We start from the raw sequence: 19379 nt of genomic DNA, 5'->3' as shown, positions 1-19379 counted from the left end.
GATTTACATTCTAAAAGACGCTACTTACCCCTATACATCATTACTTAAAACATAATACCTTTAGGTATAAAAATCATTCTGGGTATAAACAGCTAGAAAATGGCAATGTGGAAGTTAGCACCCCATGACTGCGCCACATTATAATCGCTTTATTTTGCCATTGGTTGTTTGATTCATGAACCTGTTAGCAATTAGTAAAACAGCCAAATCAACAGTTAAGAAGGCACAAAGCAATCAAGATTTAAACCTTCAGGCTTTCTTTATTATGACGTTACAAAAAAAAGACAGAAAATGATGTTCCAGTTCCCATTCTATATTCATTCAAATATTATAATTAAAGCAAGACTTGAACATTTGGCTACAGTAGATGTAGTACCGTAATGTTTTTGCTTGTCCTTCTAAAGTAAAACAAAATCAACTAACAATAACCACTGTTAAGTACCAGCCTTGAAGTGTGTAAAAATGTATTTAAAATCTGTACTTCATTATTCTGTATATGCTCGATATAGTCAGTAGTTATTACCATTAATATTTATACTCACAGAACAAAGGTCTAGTTCATCCATTTGAAAGGGTGTAAAATAAGATTCTAGAAAGAATTTTTACCATTATAGGCCAGCCCTCCGGGAGCTCCGATTTCCTCCCACAGTCCAAAAAAACATGCAGTCAGGTTAATTGGAGACACTGAATTGCCCTATAGGTGAATGGTGTGTGTGTATGTGGCGCCCCATCCAAGGTGTTACTGTGTGCCTTGCGCCCATTGAAAAGCTGGGATAGGCTCCAGCACCCCCCACGATCTAATTGGATAAGCGGTTAAGAAAGTGAGTAAGTAACAAAATATAGCACGTAGGTACAATGTGCTGTTTGATTTTGATTACTGCAGCATCTGATAGAATTCCTCAATCCAAGACGTGTGACTTGACATGGAGTGTTAGTGTGGAGACACAGTAATGCTTAGTAAAAAGTAGAACAAAGGGAGTAAAAACAGTAAAGAAAATCCGAAAAAATAGATTTAGTAGGTGTCGGTTTTAAGGTCATCCTCTTCAGCAACGTGCCATTCAGGCAGCAGCTCTTGCTTGTCGTCCAGTGTGAGGAGGCGACGATGCTGAGCACGGCGAACTGTAATCAGTATCAAGCCAACCAACAGCACTACGCACATGATGGTCAGAGTGCCAACCAGGAAAAAACCTGAGGAACAGAAGACGGAGAAAGATAATTTGAGATAAGTGAATAGAACTGCATTAGAACTATGAGGATGTTGGTTTCTAATCAGTTAGCAAGAGTTACTTTTACATTTACTGAAGATAACAATTGATGAAAGCACGTGGTGCAAGGCAGGTATCACACATTTACCCACTTACTCACTCATACTAATGCAAAAATAAGAGATATTCTGCATATTTTTGTCATTTTAAATCATTAATCCAGTTAAAATAATTACAGGTACAGTCAAGCCGGAAAGTCTGCACACCCCTTTCACCTTCTCCACAGTTTGTTACATTACAGACTCATTCTGTAATAGATTGAGTTCATTTTTGTCACTAAGTTCTACACAAAATAGCCCACAATGACAAAATGAAAACAGGTTTTTAGACATTTGTGCTAAATGTGATTTGATATGACACCCAAACGTAAGCTGAGGTGCATTTTGTTTTCACTGATACTGCTTAAGATGTTTCTACAATTTAATTGGAGTCCATCTGTGGTAAATTCAATTGATTGGACATGATAAGGGATTGCCAACAACTGCCTATATAAGGTCACACAGCTGACAGTGCATATCAGAGCAAACTCCAAGCCATGGGGTCAAAGGAATTATCTGCAGTCCTCAGAAACAGAATTGTGTCAAGGCATAGATCTGGAGAAGGGTACAGAAACATTGCTGCAGCTTTGCAGGTCCCAAAGAGCATTCGTAAACGGAAGAAGTTTGGAACCACCAAAAATCTTCCTAGACCTGGCCGCCCGGCCAACCCGAGCAATCGAGGAAGATGGGCCTTGGCCAGGGAGGTGAGCAGGAACCAGAGGGTCACTCTGACAGAGCTCCAGCGTATCGTTGTGGAGATCAGAAGATCAACCATCCAGGCAGCACTCCACAAATCACGCCTTTATGGTAGAGTGGCCAGACGGAAGCCACTCCTTAGTAAAAGGCACATGACAGCTCGCTTGGAGTTTGCCAAGAGGCACCTAGAGGACTCTCAAACCATGAGAAAGAAGATTCTCTGATCTGATGAAACCAAAATTGAACTTTTTGGCCTGAATACCAAGCGTCACATATGGAGGAAACCAGGCACCGCTCATCACCTGGCTAATGCCATCCCTACAGTGAAGCATGGAGATGGTAGCATCATGATGTGGGGATGTTTTTCAGCAGCAGGACCGGGGCGACTAGTCCTGATAGAGGGAAAGATGAATGCAGCTAAGTACACCGAGATCCTTGGAAGAAAACCTGCTTCAGAGCGCTCTGGACCTCAGACTGGGGAGAAGGTTTACCTTCCAACATGACAACGACCCGAAGCACACAGCCAAGAGAACAAAGAAGCGGCTTCAGAGAAAGTCTGTGAATGTCCTTGAGTGGCCCAGTCAGAGCCCAGACCTGAATCCAATCAAACATCTGTGGAAGGAGCTGAAAATGGTTGTGTACCGACGCTCCCCATCCAACCTGACTTAGCTTGCAAGGATATGCCAAGAGGAATGGGCAAAAATGTCTAGAAACAAGTATGCCAAGCTCGTAGCTTCTTTCCCAAGACGTCTTGAAGCTGTAATTGCTCCCAAAGGTGCATCAACCATGTATTAGGCTAAGGGTGTACAGAGATGTATCTCTTAAATAAACCATTTTTGTCAGTAAAATAAAATAAAATAAAATTTTCACTTCTTAATTATTGGTGATTGTGTGTAGATGTTTAAGGCAAAACAAGAACTCAATCTATTATAGAATGAGTCTGTAACATAATAAAACGTGGAGAAGGTGAAAGGGGTGTGCAGACTTTCCGGCTTGACTGTACTAACTCGCTCATACCAATGCAAAATAAAAAGTCGATATATATTCCGCAAATTTTAGTCATTTTAAATCATTAAACCAGTTTTAATAGTTACACTTAGGACAAACAGTAATCATTTAGACAGGCTTTTCATGTTGTCATTAAAAAATAAGAATTTTCACTATATCCTCCAGCAATATAATGATGTTTTATTATTTTTTTTTGTCTACGCTAAATTGGGGAGAAAATGCATAAATAAAATAGTCAATTTGTTTTCCGCTGCTGGGGGATCCCTGATTGCAGTCGAGGTGGGTACATTGCTGCTCATGCCTCCTCCAACCCATGTGTAGGCCTTAGCGGAACCCTTTTTGCCTCTCTATCTGCCAATCAGGGTCCTTACACAGCGTTTGAAGACCCAACCCACATAGTCCGGTCATCCCGCCCTGGCAGAGACGTGTCTGCTGCAGGCATTGCCAATTATGACTGGTGGCAACGCCGAGGAGTTCAGAATCTCGGCGCTGGTGTGCTAGCGAAATATCCCGCTGCGCCACCTGGGTGCCATCATGATGTTTTATGATATTCAATGCAACAATGGGAAAGTTCTTTGTCATCACACTTACCTGGAGACCAGCGGCTGTGTCCATGCTCCTCAAAGCTCCCTACAAGGATAACGCATGGTTATTATCACATATTAAGCAACAAGATATGGATCTCTAACACTCTCAAAACAGACTAGTTAGTGTTTATTTTCTTACTACTGTGTACTGCTGGACACAGAGCCCATCAAAAAGCCCTCATTTTGTCAACTTAATTGACAAACTTCACTTACCGTCTTTTCTAGCACATCTGGAGATGCATTCCTCCACAGTGTTGTAACGGTTCTTGTTGCCTTTGCATCCTCCATAGGTGAATTCCTGGCACGACTGAGTACTTGGCTCAAAGTAGACCATTTTGAAATCAGCAAGACAAGGCCCGGAGTCGGATGGCACGCCGCAAGCCTCTGCGTAATGCGTGTAGCAGTTATTTTGAGGTAAATACACTGATTACTAGACCAACTATCAGGCAAGCATCACACTATTGTGGAAAAAACACTTCTCTCCTGTGACCCTTTGGTTTTTAATACAACTTTGAATTGTTTGACATCCGTAAAATAAAACACAGCATACATAACAAGACATTATGTTATAAACATGTCAGCTACAATTGTAAGATACAAATCCTCTCAATTTAGCAAGGTCCCAGTTGAGGTAATTACAACCCCAAATCAGTGTTACTTACATTTACTTTGACTTTTATTTGATTGCAGACAGTTTGAACCCGAGATATTTCATGTTTTCTCTGCTCTACTTCATTTCATTTGTTAATATACATTCATTCCTGCATTTAAGGCCTGCAACACATTCCAAAAACGTTGGGACGGGGGCAATTTAGCTCTAGTAATGAGGTGAAAAAACTAAATAATGATGTGATTCCAAACAGGTGATTGTAATCATAATTTGGTACAAAAGCAGCATCCAGGAAAGACTGAGTCTCTGATCAGCAAAGATGTACCTCAAAGATTGGAAGGGATTTGCGTATTTCTCCCTCTACAGTGCATAATATCATTAAACAATTCAAGGGTTTACGTAGAATTTCAGTCTGTAAAGGACAAGAGCGCAAGCTTAAGCTGAACGCCTGTGATCTTCGATCCCTCAGACGGCACTGCATCAAGAACCGCCACTCAACAATAGCTGATATAACCACATGGGTGAGGGATTACTTTGGCAAACCTTTGTGAAGCACTACAATACAGAGTTACATGCACAAATGCCACTTAAAACTTTACTGTGCAAAAAAGAAGCCTTATGTTAACCATGTCCAGAAGCGGCGTCAACTTCTCTGGGCTCGGAGGCATCTAGGATGGACCATCACACAGTGGAAACGTGTATTGTGGTCAGATGAATCAGCATTCCGGGTCTTTTTGGGGAAAAAATGTACGCCGCGTGCTCCAGACCAAAGGTGAAAAGGACCGTCCAGATAGGCAAAGGTCATTTACACTTCTGTGATGGCAGCATTAATGCAGAAAAGTACATTGAGATCTTAGAGCAACATGTGCTGCCTTCAAGACATCATCTTTTCCAGGGACGTCCATACATTTTTCAGCAAGACGATGCAAAACCACCTGCTGCACACATTACAAAGGCATGGCTGTGGAAGAAGAGGGTACGGGTACTGGACTGGCCTGTCTGCAGTTCTGACCTGACCCCGTACTGTTGCACATCTTAAGACATGTTTGCAGGAAGAATGGAACAAAATAAAAGCTGAAACACTAAATCACTTGGTATCCTCAGTGCCAGAACGTCTTTTAAGTGTGGTGAAAAAAAAATGGCAACATTACAAAGTGGTAAACGCTTTACTGTCCCAACTTTTTTGGAATGTGTTGCAGGCTTGAAATGCAGGAATGGATGTTTATTAATAAATGAAATGAAGTTGAGCAGATAAAACATGAAATATCTCAGGTTCATCCTGTCTGCAGTGAAATAAAAGTACCAAATGTAAAAAGAACTGTGGCTAAGGAACAAACCTGCGTGTGATTGGAGGCGTAGTACTCAAAACAGATGCAATTCACAGAATTAAAACTGGCCATTTGCTTGAAGTATATTACCTTGGTATTCCTTGCTCTCCTCAAGTTCAGATGGTTTTTTTCCTACAAAGGGAAGAAGTAATATTAAAACACCACACAGCATAAAAAAACCTCCAATTTCCTAATAAGGCTGAAATGTTAGCTATATACCTGTGCAGGTATTCATGCACTCCTCCTCAGTGGCGTAATTGTTCTCATTGCCACTGCAGCCGCCATACGTGAAGCGCTGGCATTTGCCATTCTTGTAGTAAAAGCGTGGGATTGAGGCTCTGCACAGCCCAACCTGTGGTTCAGCCTGGCACTTTGCTGAAATAAATTATAATTAAATGTGACAATCTAATCTATGTGACAAAATAACACCCGGAACACTTGATCGCTTGGTTTCCTTAGAGCCTAAATATCTTTTAATTACTGTGAGAAGGAATGTCAACCGTAAGTGGCACACCAACCAGGAATAACATTATGACCACTGACAGGTGAAGTGAATAACACTGATTATCTCTTCATCACGACACCTATTAGTGGGTGGGAAATATTAGGCAGCAAGTGAACACTGGTAAGTAACATACCTAAATAAAGTATAATATTAAAGAACCCATTTAGGCACACCAGAGCTGACATTTTGAACTCATCGGTTTGAAACTCAGCTCTGCCAACTGTCTGGGCTGGGCTACTACATGAACAACAATTGGTCTGTTGATTATACAGAATGGGAGCCGAATAGGGACCTCATAAAGGCGCCTGCACAAAGTCAAGGGATAGTGGGGATCAGGGTGTGGCTCTCTGTACACAAAGCTGATCCGCATATGAACTCGCTACGTGCAGGTGTAAAGATGCCGTGTGTCCGTCTCGCTCTCATCAATCAGAAGTGGGGATCAGCATCGGTAGAGAGGAAGCAAAATGCAATCAGGTAACTGGATACGACTAGATTGAGAGGAAAATTGGGGAAAACGCAAAACAACAACAAAAAAAAGAACCTATTTAGCTAACTAGCACATCATAGACTTTGATTAATTTATGCTTACTGCTTTTCTGTGCAAACAAAATTTAGAACTGGGTAAGTACATTAAAGAATTAGATCTCCCCAGTTATTATGTTACCTGTGGGGAATAAGTTGCATCAGTGATCAAGCAACTCAAATGTTACATTACCAAGACACACTGCCCAGTAAGTTTCAATTTCCACTAATTCCCAAAACCTCTCAAAATCCAGGTAAACAAATCTGGTCCCAGATTAAAAAAGAATAAAAACACAAAAGCCTGAAAATACATACCTGCAAACACAGTGGATGTCATTCCAGGCAGCCCTGCTGGAAAAGTAAAAGAAGTTTAAGTATATCTAGAATAAGTCAAACTGAAAACAAAAAGGTTTTGTACATGTTTGCTGAACTGAACCAACACAATTGAATTTTACTGCACTAATTCACATTAGCACCATTAGTGCAAATCAGAAATCACCTATTTTACTATTTTATTTTTCTTTAAATCAAAACAGCACACAAAAGAGCAGACTTTATTTTTAAGGAGGCTCAGGTCCTTCAATCAATGCAGCAATATGCTACTTTTTTTTTTTTTAATCAGTCTGTTGTGGAAAGTGCAATTTTTTATGCAGCTATCTGCTGGGGAAGCAGCATCAGAGCCTCCAAGACTCCAAGAAGCTGAACAAGCTTATTAGGAAGGCTGGCTCTGTGCTGGGTTTTGCTCTGGAGCCCCTAGAGCTAGTTGTTGAGCAGAGAATCTTGCACAAGCTACGCAATAAAATGGACAACACCACACACCCATTGCACGGCCTGCTGATTAAACAGCAAAGTAATTTCAGTGGTAGTTTCCACCAACTCCGCTGCAATAAAGAGGGCTACAGGAAGTCATTTCTGCCCACAGCTGTGGCAACCTATAATGACTCTCACTGGTGCAAGAGGAGGACGCAGAACCTATAGTACCCATGAAAAACAATTAAACTTGCAAATGGTACTACTACAAATGGTACTACTACAAATGGTACTACTACAATGGTAATACTTGATGCAACTACAAATGGTAATACTTGATTTGCAATTTGCTCATGGTACTGTTTATTTGCACAGCTTATAATTGCACACTATAACTGCACCTTTTAGGCTTACCCACCCCTTTAGTTTTTGTTCTATGTTAGATGTCTTATATTCTTATTTTTTATATTATTATATATTTTTTTCTATATATTTTTTATATTTTTATATCTTATTTTTGCATTACATTACTGTCTTACATTTTGTATTCTTTTTTTTTAATGCATTTTCTCCCCTTTTTTTCCAATTGCCCAATTTGCATCACGCCTCCTCTCCGCCTCTGCCGATCCCTGCCCTGACCGAGGAGATCGAAGCTAACCCAGATCCCCTCCGACACGTGAGAAGCAAGCCGTAAGCATCTTGCCACCCGCACATCGACGAGTGTTGCGCCACCTAGCGTTGCGTGCGGAGAGACACACCCTAAGAGCACTCCTTCCTCATCTCCGTAGGCGCCTCTAATCAGCCAGCAGAGGTCGTAACCGCACCATTCTGACAGAGAGAGACCCACTTCCGACCTTAGTCCCGCCCATCTGAACAACAGGCCAATCGTTGTTCATACAGCCGCTCAGCCTCGGCCGGTAAGGCAGAGCTGGATTCGATACGACGTACTCAAGATCCAGCTCCGATTGCAGCGTGTTTTTAGCGCTGCGCCACCTGAGCGGATTACATTTTGTATTCTTTACTGTACTACTGACATGTTGTTGTGTGATGTTTGTAATAATTTGTAAGTAATTTGCTGCTGTAACACTACTTTATTGATCCCAGAAGGAAAATTGCAATCAATCAATCAATCAAAATCTTTAATTTTTTACCTTAACTTTTTTTATTGATATTGTTTTTAAAAAATGGGACAGAGCAATGTAAGGTAAAACTGAGTGAGTGAATAGTTTAAGAGTTTATGTTTAATTGAACATTAATACCATGTGTGTTTGTGAATAATTCAGTACATTTACTAAAAATTAAATGGCCACCACTGCACAAAGTTCAAGCTCTCAATTCGAGGTATATCACTATAGCACTCAGCTGTGTTTTAGTGATATCACAGTTCACTTTACCTACCCGTATAATAAACAAATTTGATCCTCTTCCTTCAATAAAAATGAGTAAATAGTATTTATAACATTCTACCTTTGCCATCCTCTGGAATGACGACTTTGCGCTTTGGATTAGTCCGGGAATCAATCAGCATATCTCCTAAAGGTATAACAAAAATATAAATAAATAAACAAACACAATTATATAGGGATGTAACGATACACTTTACCCACAATTACGTTGTGATTCACGATACTGGGTTCACGATATGATTTTTTAAACAAAATGAAATTGAAGACAAATTATGACAAAGTTTTCTTTTATTATTTGTCTTTAAAAAAATAAAGTAAAATACTGTATTTGTGCTCATCTTTTATTTATTTAAATAATGAATGTCCTTTTATTTTTGAGGTAGGTACAAACTATGCAAAACAATGCTGCACATGTCCCTTTTTGTTAAAAAAAACTGAAATGAAATTTTTAAACAAATCCCACATTAAATAAATAAATGAATAATACAAATAAAGAAAGTATCCTCACATAAATAAACTAAGGCTTTGGGGAGAAATATTTACAAATAATCCCAAAATGTACAAGAAGAGAAAATTGAAGCAAGAGGAAGGTAATTTATTAAAAGATGGAAAGTTAATACAAGTTTGTAATTCAAGAAGGAAAACTGGTACGTCTTTTGTGTTATGAGGCCGTGTCTGTGGTAAAGGAGTACAATATAAATGTAGATATACATTATAACATACAGTATAAATTTGGCATTTTGACACCAAACACAGAATTTAGACAAATTCAGAAATGTAGACAAATTTAGAAAAACAACAAATTGTCCAAGAATTAAAAGGCAGACTGCAATCACAGCAATATACGTTACTATCAGCCTGATGAAAATAAGTGAAAATGAGTTGGACACCCCTGTGTTACATTTTAAGCAAGTCAGCAAAGCAGTTATTAGTTGTTAGATAGCAGTAAGCAAACATCAAATTCGTATGTTACACTAAATAGACACTGGATATAAACTGGCCACATTCCTTAGCTGAAGATTCCGCCCAACACAGGTACACAGAAGAGGATTAGAAGTGCTTCAATAACAAAGATTCCTTGAACGTGTTTTGCCACTAAACTTATCCGATGGTTCAATCAAACTGAAACAGAGGTCACCCAACCGGTTATTCAACCACTGTAAACTGAAACCACCTGCCTGAAACCTTTCACACTTCATTTAAATTCAAAGAGATTTATGATCATAGCCGTAACAGTAGGTAGATCATTGCAAAGCACTAAAATGACTTCTTTCTATAGAAAATAGCAATAAATAATAAAAAAATAATGAGGATGTAAATGTAAAAACAACTGTTCTTATCATCAAAAGGTAAAGTTCAGGACCCAGACTTGGTAAATTCAAAACACCAATCGTGTTTTAACCAACCTTTAGTCTTGGACAATGTTATTTGTGCCAAAAGTTCCCAAACTCTGGCCAGCCACATCATTTTAAGATGAATGATTGTCTTGTAATACACTGTAAATTAGTACATAAACTGCATCTCCCACAATGCAATGCCGATCTTGCTTACACTATTTGATACTAATATATATAACTAATATAACACTGAAAATTTCCAGCCAGTTAGGTGCCAGATTACCAAATCCAAATAGCATCTTAAACAGTGTGTTTGAGTATATACACATACCACTACATTCTCACAAACAACCCAGTGTTGACGTAACTACAGCCAAGTAAGGAAAGATTAACCATTTTATTTTCTAGTTCATAATTAACTCAGAATGGTTAAGACTCCTTTCCAGTCTTAAAAAAGGCAGTAATTCAATACACCATCATGGAAAACAGCTAGAGGCACTTCCGCATATCATGTTACTTGGGTAAAGTCAGAAACAAAGATAAACAAGTGTACAGGTTTGATTACATCAACAATGAGAATTTACACATCAAAACAGATTAGGTAACAAACTTTACATCACAAAAATCTAAATTCAATTATAAAGGAATAGGTTTGTTTGTTAAACCATTTTATGGGGGGTTTAACACCATGTCTACATGAAGTTAATAATCGTGGCCGAGAGGTGTTTTGCAAAATTTTTTATGTATTCTGTTTTCTATGTTGTCTGTTTTTAGATGTTTGTGATTAGTCCAGTATTTGCAAGAAATTTTACAACTTTTTTATAGTGTTTAAAGTTGAAAGTAGGGCTGGCTCGATACCACTTGTTCATGTCCGATACCGATACACTGCAAATTGAGTATCTGCCGATACCGATCTGATACCGTGATTTCTCCTCTCAAACAACTAAGCAGTAATAGTACATGTCTCAATGCACCATGGTTAAACTAGCTATCTAAACAACAATGCTCAGACTGTAAAACAAATATTCTAAAGGAATAAATACAGAACCTACAACATCACACTTATTTTATTTTAACTTTTACACACAGAACATTTAGCAGCATTTTTGGTTTCACCTACGTTACGGCGTGTCGTCCAAAGTGTCTACAACTGAAAGATGTGGATGTCAATCAAACGCGATGGACCAATTAGAATTGACGCAGAGTTGAGATTTTCAGTTAAACTTCTGTCACGTTTTTAGATTAAAAACCAAAGTGTGCTTATTAAAAACACTGCTGGATTTTAAAGAGGACGTCTGTGGTTAAACGGGAAACGGTGTAGTTTGTTTTTAGTTCATAACACTAATGGATTAATCGTTGAGGATGTGAGAGATCTCCAAGCGGGACAAGATAGGTTTTTTTTTATCTCAGGTGAGCGATTTATCATTTATGAAGCGATTTTGATTGTGTTTAAAGTGTTTACAGTGTTTTTAAATGTGGCAGTAGTAGATGATTTTTTAAAATGCTAAAAGTTTAAGCAGATCAGTGTGCTTTAATTTCTGAATGGCTGTTGCATATTAGTTGTAGATCAGTGGCACATGTTAATGATGTCATCAAGATGCACCTTGTTACGGCTGTTGGAATGTATCTTCGTGTGTTATTTGCTTTACACACAAACGATGGCCTGATTTACATTATGTGTTATTCACATTAAGCAACAGTATCGGATCGGATCACACGTTTTTTTCCTTCCGATATCCGATCCAGTGATCTGGGCCAATATCGGACCAACACTGATACAGAATATCGGATCGGTGCAAGCCCTAGTTGAAAGCTTCTATTATATTACTTAGGATTCCTAACTGATTTCTTATTGTACTGTATTTGTGACATTCAATAATGACGTGTTTTATTGTTATGATGGTATGGCATCTAGTCCATATACAGTAGATTGCTCCTTTCTGTTAGTTGGCATAGATTAATGGTGTGTGTTGATATTGGGGTATATTTCATGTAGTTTATTATTGTGTTGTGATTCCCATTCAAATTGCCATTTGTTTCTGATGTATTTCATGATCTGTGGTTTGGTATCCGATATTAATGTTTTTTAATATTATTAATTTTTTGGTTGTTGTATGGTTGGAGGTTTACGCACCAGTCTGTCAGCCTCTTCTTTTCCTCGGATGCCGATGTGATCTAAAATTTTATTTATCGTTGGATGGTCTTGAGATAGTGTTTCCAGGGCTTGTAGACCCTATAAGTTCTAGTCCCATGGATATTGCTTAAGCGATAACCGAGCTCTCTTTATGTAGCTCCATACTTTGCAAAATGCTATTTGTTGTTGCTGCAGCTAGTTCAATTTTCTAAGAAGAAAAATTGATGTACAGTACACAATGATTATTCATTGACGCTCCCACATCTGGCCTTTGTTTTAATTGCTGAATGTAACGTTTCAGATTATGTGTCTTGATCTGGTAACCATTTAATCCACAAAAAATATACTAAATTATGAATGACATTTTAATTACTGTATAATTTTACTCCATTAAGAATGAACATATCTGAAATAAAATATCTGATTGTAGAACCTACACACTGCAATATATGCCTGACTGAATTTGCCATTTGGAATTCAGCCACAGAACAGGCATGACAATTTAATTTTTGATATAATATTTTGCTCTATCATTTGCTTACAAAAAGCCATTTAAAGCTTGTCACTTTGTAAAATGGGTGTAGTCAGACTTAGACTGCAATCAGGCTGAGTAATACAGAAATTTACCAAACAATACAATGCTTTACTTTAGAGCTTCTGTCATTTATGGTTTAACTGTGCTATTACTATAAAGCACTACCGCTTCTGAGATGAGCACAAAGCAAACAGAGCAAGCACTGTGCGAAATTTGTCAGTAGAGAGTTAAAATAAGTAGGGGTTTAAGAGATACTCATGCCCAATGGTCACCACCCTTCAATCTCCAAAGAACGTTACTAATAATAATGGCAGCTTTTTGCCATTAGGAGGCTTAAAGATAAATACTAAGATGCTGTTTAGGGTTTACTTCAAGTTACTTTATTTATTTCCAAGAACTGCTTCTTGTTTGTCAGGGTCGTGGCAGATCTGGTGCCACCCAGAGACACTGAGAGCAAGCACGTTTACCTCAAGTTAGTGTTTATGTTGTATTTTTAGAATTAATATTTTAATGTAACTTATTTAAGCTGCAATAAAAACAATACAATAAATACATAAATAAATACCTCCTTGTTTCTACACTCACTGTCCATTTTATCAGTTCCACTTACCATATAGAAGCACTTTGTAGTTCTACAATCACTGACTGTAGTCCATCTGTTTCTCTACATACCTTTTTAATCTCCTTTCACCCTGTTCTTCAACACAGAGTAGGTATTATTTAGCACTGCAGTGACACTGACATGGTGGTGGTGTGTTAGTGTGTGTTGTGCTGGTATAAGTAGATCAGACACAGCAGCGCTGCTGGAGTTTTTAAATACTGTGTCCACTCACTGTCCACTCTATTAGACACTCCTACCTAGTTGGTCCACCTTGTAGATGTAAAGTCTAAGATGATCGCTCATCTATTGCTGCTGTTAGAGTTGGTCATTTTCTAGACCTTTATCAGTGGTCACAGGACGCTGCACACGGGGCGCTGTTGGCTGGATATATTTTTGGTTGGTGGACTATTCTCAGTCCAGCAGTGACTGTGAGGTGTTTAAAAACTCCATCAGCATTGATGTGTCTGATCCACTCATACCAGCACAACACACACTAACACACCACCACCATGTCAGTGAAACAGATGGACTACATTCAGTAATTGTAGAACTACAAAGTGCTTTTATATGTTATGGCTGATCTGTGTATAAAACTTCCTCAGGATTCACATCTGGGAGGACTACACCTTGTCACACAACACATGACATCTGCTAAAGAATGCAAGAACGTGCAAGAATTTTATTGTTCAGTGTCGCTGACTGTTGGGGTGCATGTGACCAAATCTTGAATGTACTGAAACCGTTGTTACAGTTGGAGAGCCATCTGTATGATTAATAATCTCAACTCATTAGACCACCATGTAAACAAAAAGCGAAGATGTACCTGTTACACCACTACAGGAACTCTCACATTCGTCCTTTGTGTCAAAATTGTTGCTGTTGCCACCACAACCACCATAGGTAAACCCTTCACAGGTTTGACTGGTTACATCATAGTAGAATCGGGGGAAGTAAGCCCGACAACGTCCCTTTACAGCTTGAAAACGGCAATAAACTGAAATACACAGAAATTCATAGTATAGCATGAGTAGACGTGTTACTGGATTTTTAAACATATTAATGCCAATGCATGAGGAATAGTGCTCAAATCAAAAAATCATCATAAAACCACAAGAATTAAGATTACCACACATTGTGCAGCAAGAAATAGCTCAGGTCTCTAACTGTACAGCAACGAGTGCTAACATTCTTCATGATAAAGAGTACAGAGAAACAGATGGGCTTCATTAATTGTATACTCACATCATTTATCTGTATGGTTGGTGTAGCATTTAAAATGATCAAGGAATATACGTACCAGATAGGTGTACCTAATAAAGTGCTCTTTAACCCTTGTGTGGTTGATGTTCATGGTTTTGTTACTCAGCCAATGTTTGGTGGACCCACCACATTATTGTAACTTATTTAACATACATTCATACTAGCCTATACAACACATGACGCTCAGCTTTACTGTGTGTGTGTGTGTGTGTGTGTGTGTTGCATACATTCATTTGATGCATGTATGCTGTGTCTCTGTCTGTTTCTCTCTCTCTCTCTGTATCAGTATGTCTCTCTATGTCTGTCTCTCTCTCTGACTGCCTGCCTTCCTGTCTGTTTTTTGTCTGACTGTGTGTTTCTCTCCCTGTCTGTCTCTGCCTGTCTGTTTTATCTATCTGTTTGTCTGTGCCTGTTTGTTTCTCTCTCTGTCTCTCTGCCTGTCTCCGTCAGTCCGTCTTACTCTCTCTGTGTCTTTGTTGTTTCTCTGTCTGTCTGTCTGTCTGTCTGTCTGTCTGTCTGTCTGTCTGTCTGTCTCACATCAGGACATGTTGTAGTAGGACAGAGTAAAATGACACACTTTTATACCTGTGTTTCCAGTGGACCCGAACACCACATGTCTAATATAAATATGTAGAGGGGGTGTACAGTGTGAACTCATTAAAAACATGTTATTTTATATGTTCTTCACACAAAATGAGCCAAAGGCAAGGAGTCTGAGGTTAAAATCATAATAAATAGCATCATGTTTCTTTTGGTAAACATTGAAGACAGGTCCCACAGACCCAAACACCACACAAGGGTTAAGAGTATTTACTATATATATATTGGCCCAAATCACTAGATCAAATATCGGAAGGAAAAAAAAAACGTGTAATCCAGTCCGATACTGTTGCTTTATGTAAAAATAACACTTAATGTAAATAAGGCCATTTAGAAATGAAAACACACTGATCTACTTAAACTTTTAGCATTTTAAAAAATCATCTACTACTGCCACAACTAAAAAGACGTCCAAAGTGTCTACAATTGGAAGATGTGGATGTCAATCAAATGCGATTTAACCAATTAGAATTGATGCAGTGTTTGGTTGAGATTTTCCGTTAAAGTTCTGTCACGTTTTTAGATTATAAAAAACCACAGCGCACTTATTACAAACTCTGCTGGAATTTGAAGAGGACATCTGAGGCTAAACAGGAAATGGATTCGTTGAGAATGTGAGAGATCTCCAAGCCGGGACAAGATAGATACATTTGTTTATTATTTATTTGTTATTATTTAATTGTTTCATTTTTATTGTTTATAAATAATATTTTTATTATTATTATTTTTTTTTTTTTCGCTGCCTCTTCAAGGTGTTCAAGGACTTGAGAGTTGACAGATGTAGAATTTTTTATTGAAATTATAATTTATTTGTTAAATACAGATAAAGTTGCACTTTAAATTTTATTTTAAATGCTTGTACGGTGCTGTTAAACAAGCCAAAAATGCTGCTAAATGTTCTGTGTGTAAAAGTTAAAATTAAAACAGCAGTTTTGCATAAGTGTGATGTTGTAGGTTCTGTATTTATTCCTTTAGAATATTTGTTTCACAGTCTGAGCATTGTTATTCAGATAGCTAGTTTAACCATGGTGCATTGAGACATGTATTATTACTGCTTAGTTCTTTGAGAGGAGAAATGACAGTATCGGATTGGTATCGGTATCAGAAGATGCTCAATTTGCAGTATCGGTATCGGACATAAAAAAGTGGTAACGAGCCAGCCCTAGTATTAACTATATTGCTATATTAAAACATTATGACAACATAAGCTGCTTTTTCACACATATTTAGTGAAATAGCAGGCAATTAAAATAAGCTCGCTAGAATAATTAAAAAACACCACCATAAAACATTTACCTAATCACCCACGATATCTTTTTAACTCTTTATGGCTGCGTAGGCTGATCGTGATCACGTAGCATTTAGTACAAAAGCAGGGGCGGCTCGTTCCTTAGGGTGATCGGGCGACGCACCACCAAAGGACGAAAGGGAAGAAATTTTTCTATAACAGCTGTGACTGTTCTGGACAGTCTGTCTTGCCTCCGAATACCGTAGTCCAATCAGCGCCGAGTTGTGTTCCGTACAGTATCGCCCCTTTTTGGGGGGCGATTTCAATCTGACTGAAAATCGCCCCGGATTGCTCTCATTCATTTTTTCGAACTGTAGGCGCTGCAATACAATCTGAATGGGTTCCGGGAGGGCTCGCGCTTACGTGCTTGCGTCACACGTAACCTGGTGTAGCAGCGATCTCGTCACATGACTACCATCACGGGGGGGGGGGGGGGGTGTACTTCTTTATTCATTGCACCTACAAGATCTGCTGCACCTACAATAAAATACTATCTGATGAAAACTGAATTAAATTGTTAGTGTGAAGGCTTTACTTCATTTTATGATTACTGTAATGGTAAAGCTGGTCTCTCTCCATGTTCAAAGTTATTTGTGAGGGCAAACTGACAGATGACTTGAGATGTTAATTATTTAAGCTTTAATTTACCCATCGAACGGGTCACCTTGGCCATCATCGCAACAATTGTCCCCCCTGAGAGATTTGGCAGATTCATGTCACTGCTTAAGAGTCATTCTATAATTTGGGGTACATTCCATGTCCAATGATAATAATTATATTTATTCTAACTATTTTCTTTAAAAATGTCATATTTTACCTATTAATGGAAAACATGTTGTAATATCACAAAAACATTATGTGCATCCTATGCTTCATTTAGCTTGAAATTTGTCATGATGTTCCTAAATGAACAGTTTTTGCTGTGTCTGTTTTTTAAGTTGAGGGTGCCTTGGTTTCAAAATAATGAATAAAATCATTAAGGGCAACAACATCTATTTTTTATTTATTTCAAAAGTTTAAATACTAAAGAAAAATAATATTTTTTAAATTGAGTTTCTCTTTTAAATAATTTAAATATATTTATTTATTATTGTCCGCAAAAGTTCTGTCAACCATGTTACTAACAGAACTCCACTCAGCAACTCAAAAATGGTTTGTTCTAAAACTATGTGACCAGCATTACATGATATCATTTTTCTCTGTGGAGGGTATATTGAACAAACTGTGGTGAATGTCCTCTTATTTTTTTAAATATTTTAGCTATAATATAACATTGTCAATGAGTATATTAATTAACTGTCAACTATGTTACATACATTGTTATGGTTACAATTTTTTTTTATAATTTTAATTCAAATGTATGTTCAAATTAGACATTATTCTGTTCAAGAAATGACATGTGGTCAGCCAGGCAAGGTCTACCACTGAAGTTATGGGTCAAAATAGGGAAGTTGTCAACTATGTTACCTGTCAACTAAGTTACCTAGTAGTCTACATCTACTGTCCCTTTAAAATAAAAATTAAAAAAAAATTATATTTAAGCTTTGCAAATAGTGGATATGTTACACTAAAGGAATATATTAATTAATATATTATACTTTATTGGTGATGTGAAATGTACCCCAACTAAGTAAGATGCTTGTTGCGAATAGTTTATACATTTTGTGAAGAATTACACCAAGTAAATATTAGTTTTTTTGTTTAAACCAGCTGTGACTACTGTGACGCACTGCATCAAGGTGTAGTGTTGGTTACATTGGCTACAGTGTCGCATACTTACTATTAAGAACGTTAGTGTCATATAGTCCTGATTTCCATTTACAGCTTACCGCGGTGTACTTTTTAAAAATGCTATTTAGTATACTGTTGTATATTCTTCAGGTGGTAACTAAGAGTGCATAAAGTTAATGTGCAACTCGGAAGCCATGTCACTCCATGGTTTACCTGTAGACGCTTCAGCTCCTGACTCGGGATCCTGAGTTTTACGATAGCCTTCGTATTGAGAGTTCTCTTCCAAAACACAAACATCTTCATCATCTCTCATACAGTTCACCAGAAAGCATTCAGGTGTGCCATCGTCAGCTGGGGTTCCGATCAGAGCAAGCTGGCAGTCGGTGCGACCACAACAGGCTTGTCTGCATTCTTCTGGATCTGTAATGTTCGGCAGGTGAGCTGAGAAACTGGCTCCGGCGTCCAACGATTTAGTGTTTAAACCTTGATTTTTCTTCAATTCCCACACGCACCCGTCCTGTCCGAGCACCAGGGCTAAGCCTGACAAACACACCAAAGCCAGAAGGACGATCCGTGCCATGATCAAACTGGTTTGTGTCCGAAATGAAGAAATGAAGGTGTTTCTTACTGGTAGATCGCAACAGGTGCAGCTTCCGCTTCCTCGTTTACTGACGTCATTGTTTAGCTTTACCAGACTAGGTGTGGCCTGAACTTAATCCCTGCATAACTGGTACGGTGACTAAAGTGGGTAGCACTGTCTCCTCACAGCAAGAAGGTCCTGGGTGCGATCCCCAGGTGTGTGGAATTTGCATGTTCTCCCCGTGGGTTTCCTCCGGGTGCTCCGGTTTCCTCCCAGAGTCCAAAGACATGCGAGTGAGGTGAATTGGGGACACTAAATTGTCCAAGACAACGTGTGTTCAATATAACCTGGTGTAATGAGTAACTACTGTTCCTGTCATGAATGTAACCAAAGTGTAAAACATGATGTTAAAAATACAATCAATTACTGACTGTAGTCCATCTGTTTCTGTGCATGTTTTGTTAGCGCCCTTTCATGCTGTTCTTCAATGGTCAGGACCAGTGGCGTAACTAGGAGCTCATCAGTTTTATTTCATATATATTAGTGTTTGCTATATATTTCCTTTTTGGCTTGCCATAAATACATGCATAATACGTGC

The 19379-nt window shown here is 38.3% G+C and overlaps 1 protein-coding gene across 2 annotated transcripts; it reads right to left on the bottom strand.

Moving 5' to 3' along the window:
- Positions 1–240: 240 nt before the first annotated feature.
- spint2 (serine peptidase inhibitor, Kunitz type, 2) lies at positions 241–18785 on the bottom strand. Of its 2 annotated transcripts, none has more exons than XM_063016808.1 (9): positions 18415–18785; positions 14146–14316; positions 8777–8842; positions 6875–6910; positions 5752–5907; positions 5623–5664; positions 3808–3978; positions 3599–3637; positions 241–1188 (listed from the first exon to the last, which is right to left on the bottom strand). In XM_063016808.1, exons 1-9 carry the CDS (start codon positions 18779–18781, stop codon positions 1013–1015), a joined length of 1224 nt encoding a protein of 407 aa, XP_062872878.1. In that variant the 5' UTR covers positions 18782–18785; the 3' UTR covers positions 241–1012. The 2 variants fall into 2 exon arrangements, with proteins under 2 accessions (XP_062872878.1, XP_062872879.1); XM_063016809.1 differs by having other exon boundaries at positions 6875–6907.
- Between the last annotated feature and the right edge of the window lie 594 nt (positions 18786–19379).

The sequence above is a fragment of the Trichomycterus rosablanca genome, chromosome 20 (genome assembly GCF_030014385.1).
Source record: "Trichomycterus rosablanca isolate fTriRos1 chromosome 20, fTriRos1.hap1, whole genome shotgun sequence".
In the NCBI taxonomy this organism is placed as follows: Eukaryota; Metazoa; Chordata; class Actinopteri; order Siluriformes; family Trichomycteridae; genus Trichomycterus; species Trichomycterus rosablanca.
This window is presented reverse-complemented; position numbering and strand designations above follow the sequence as displayed.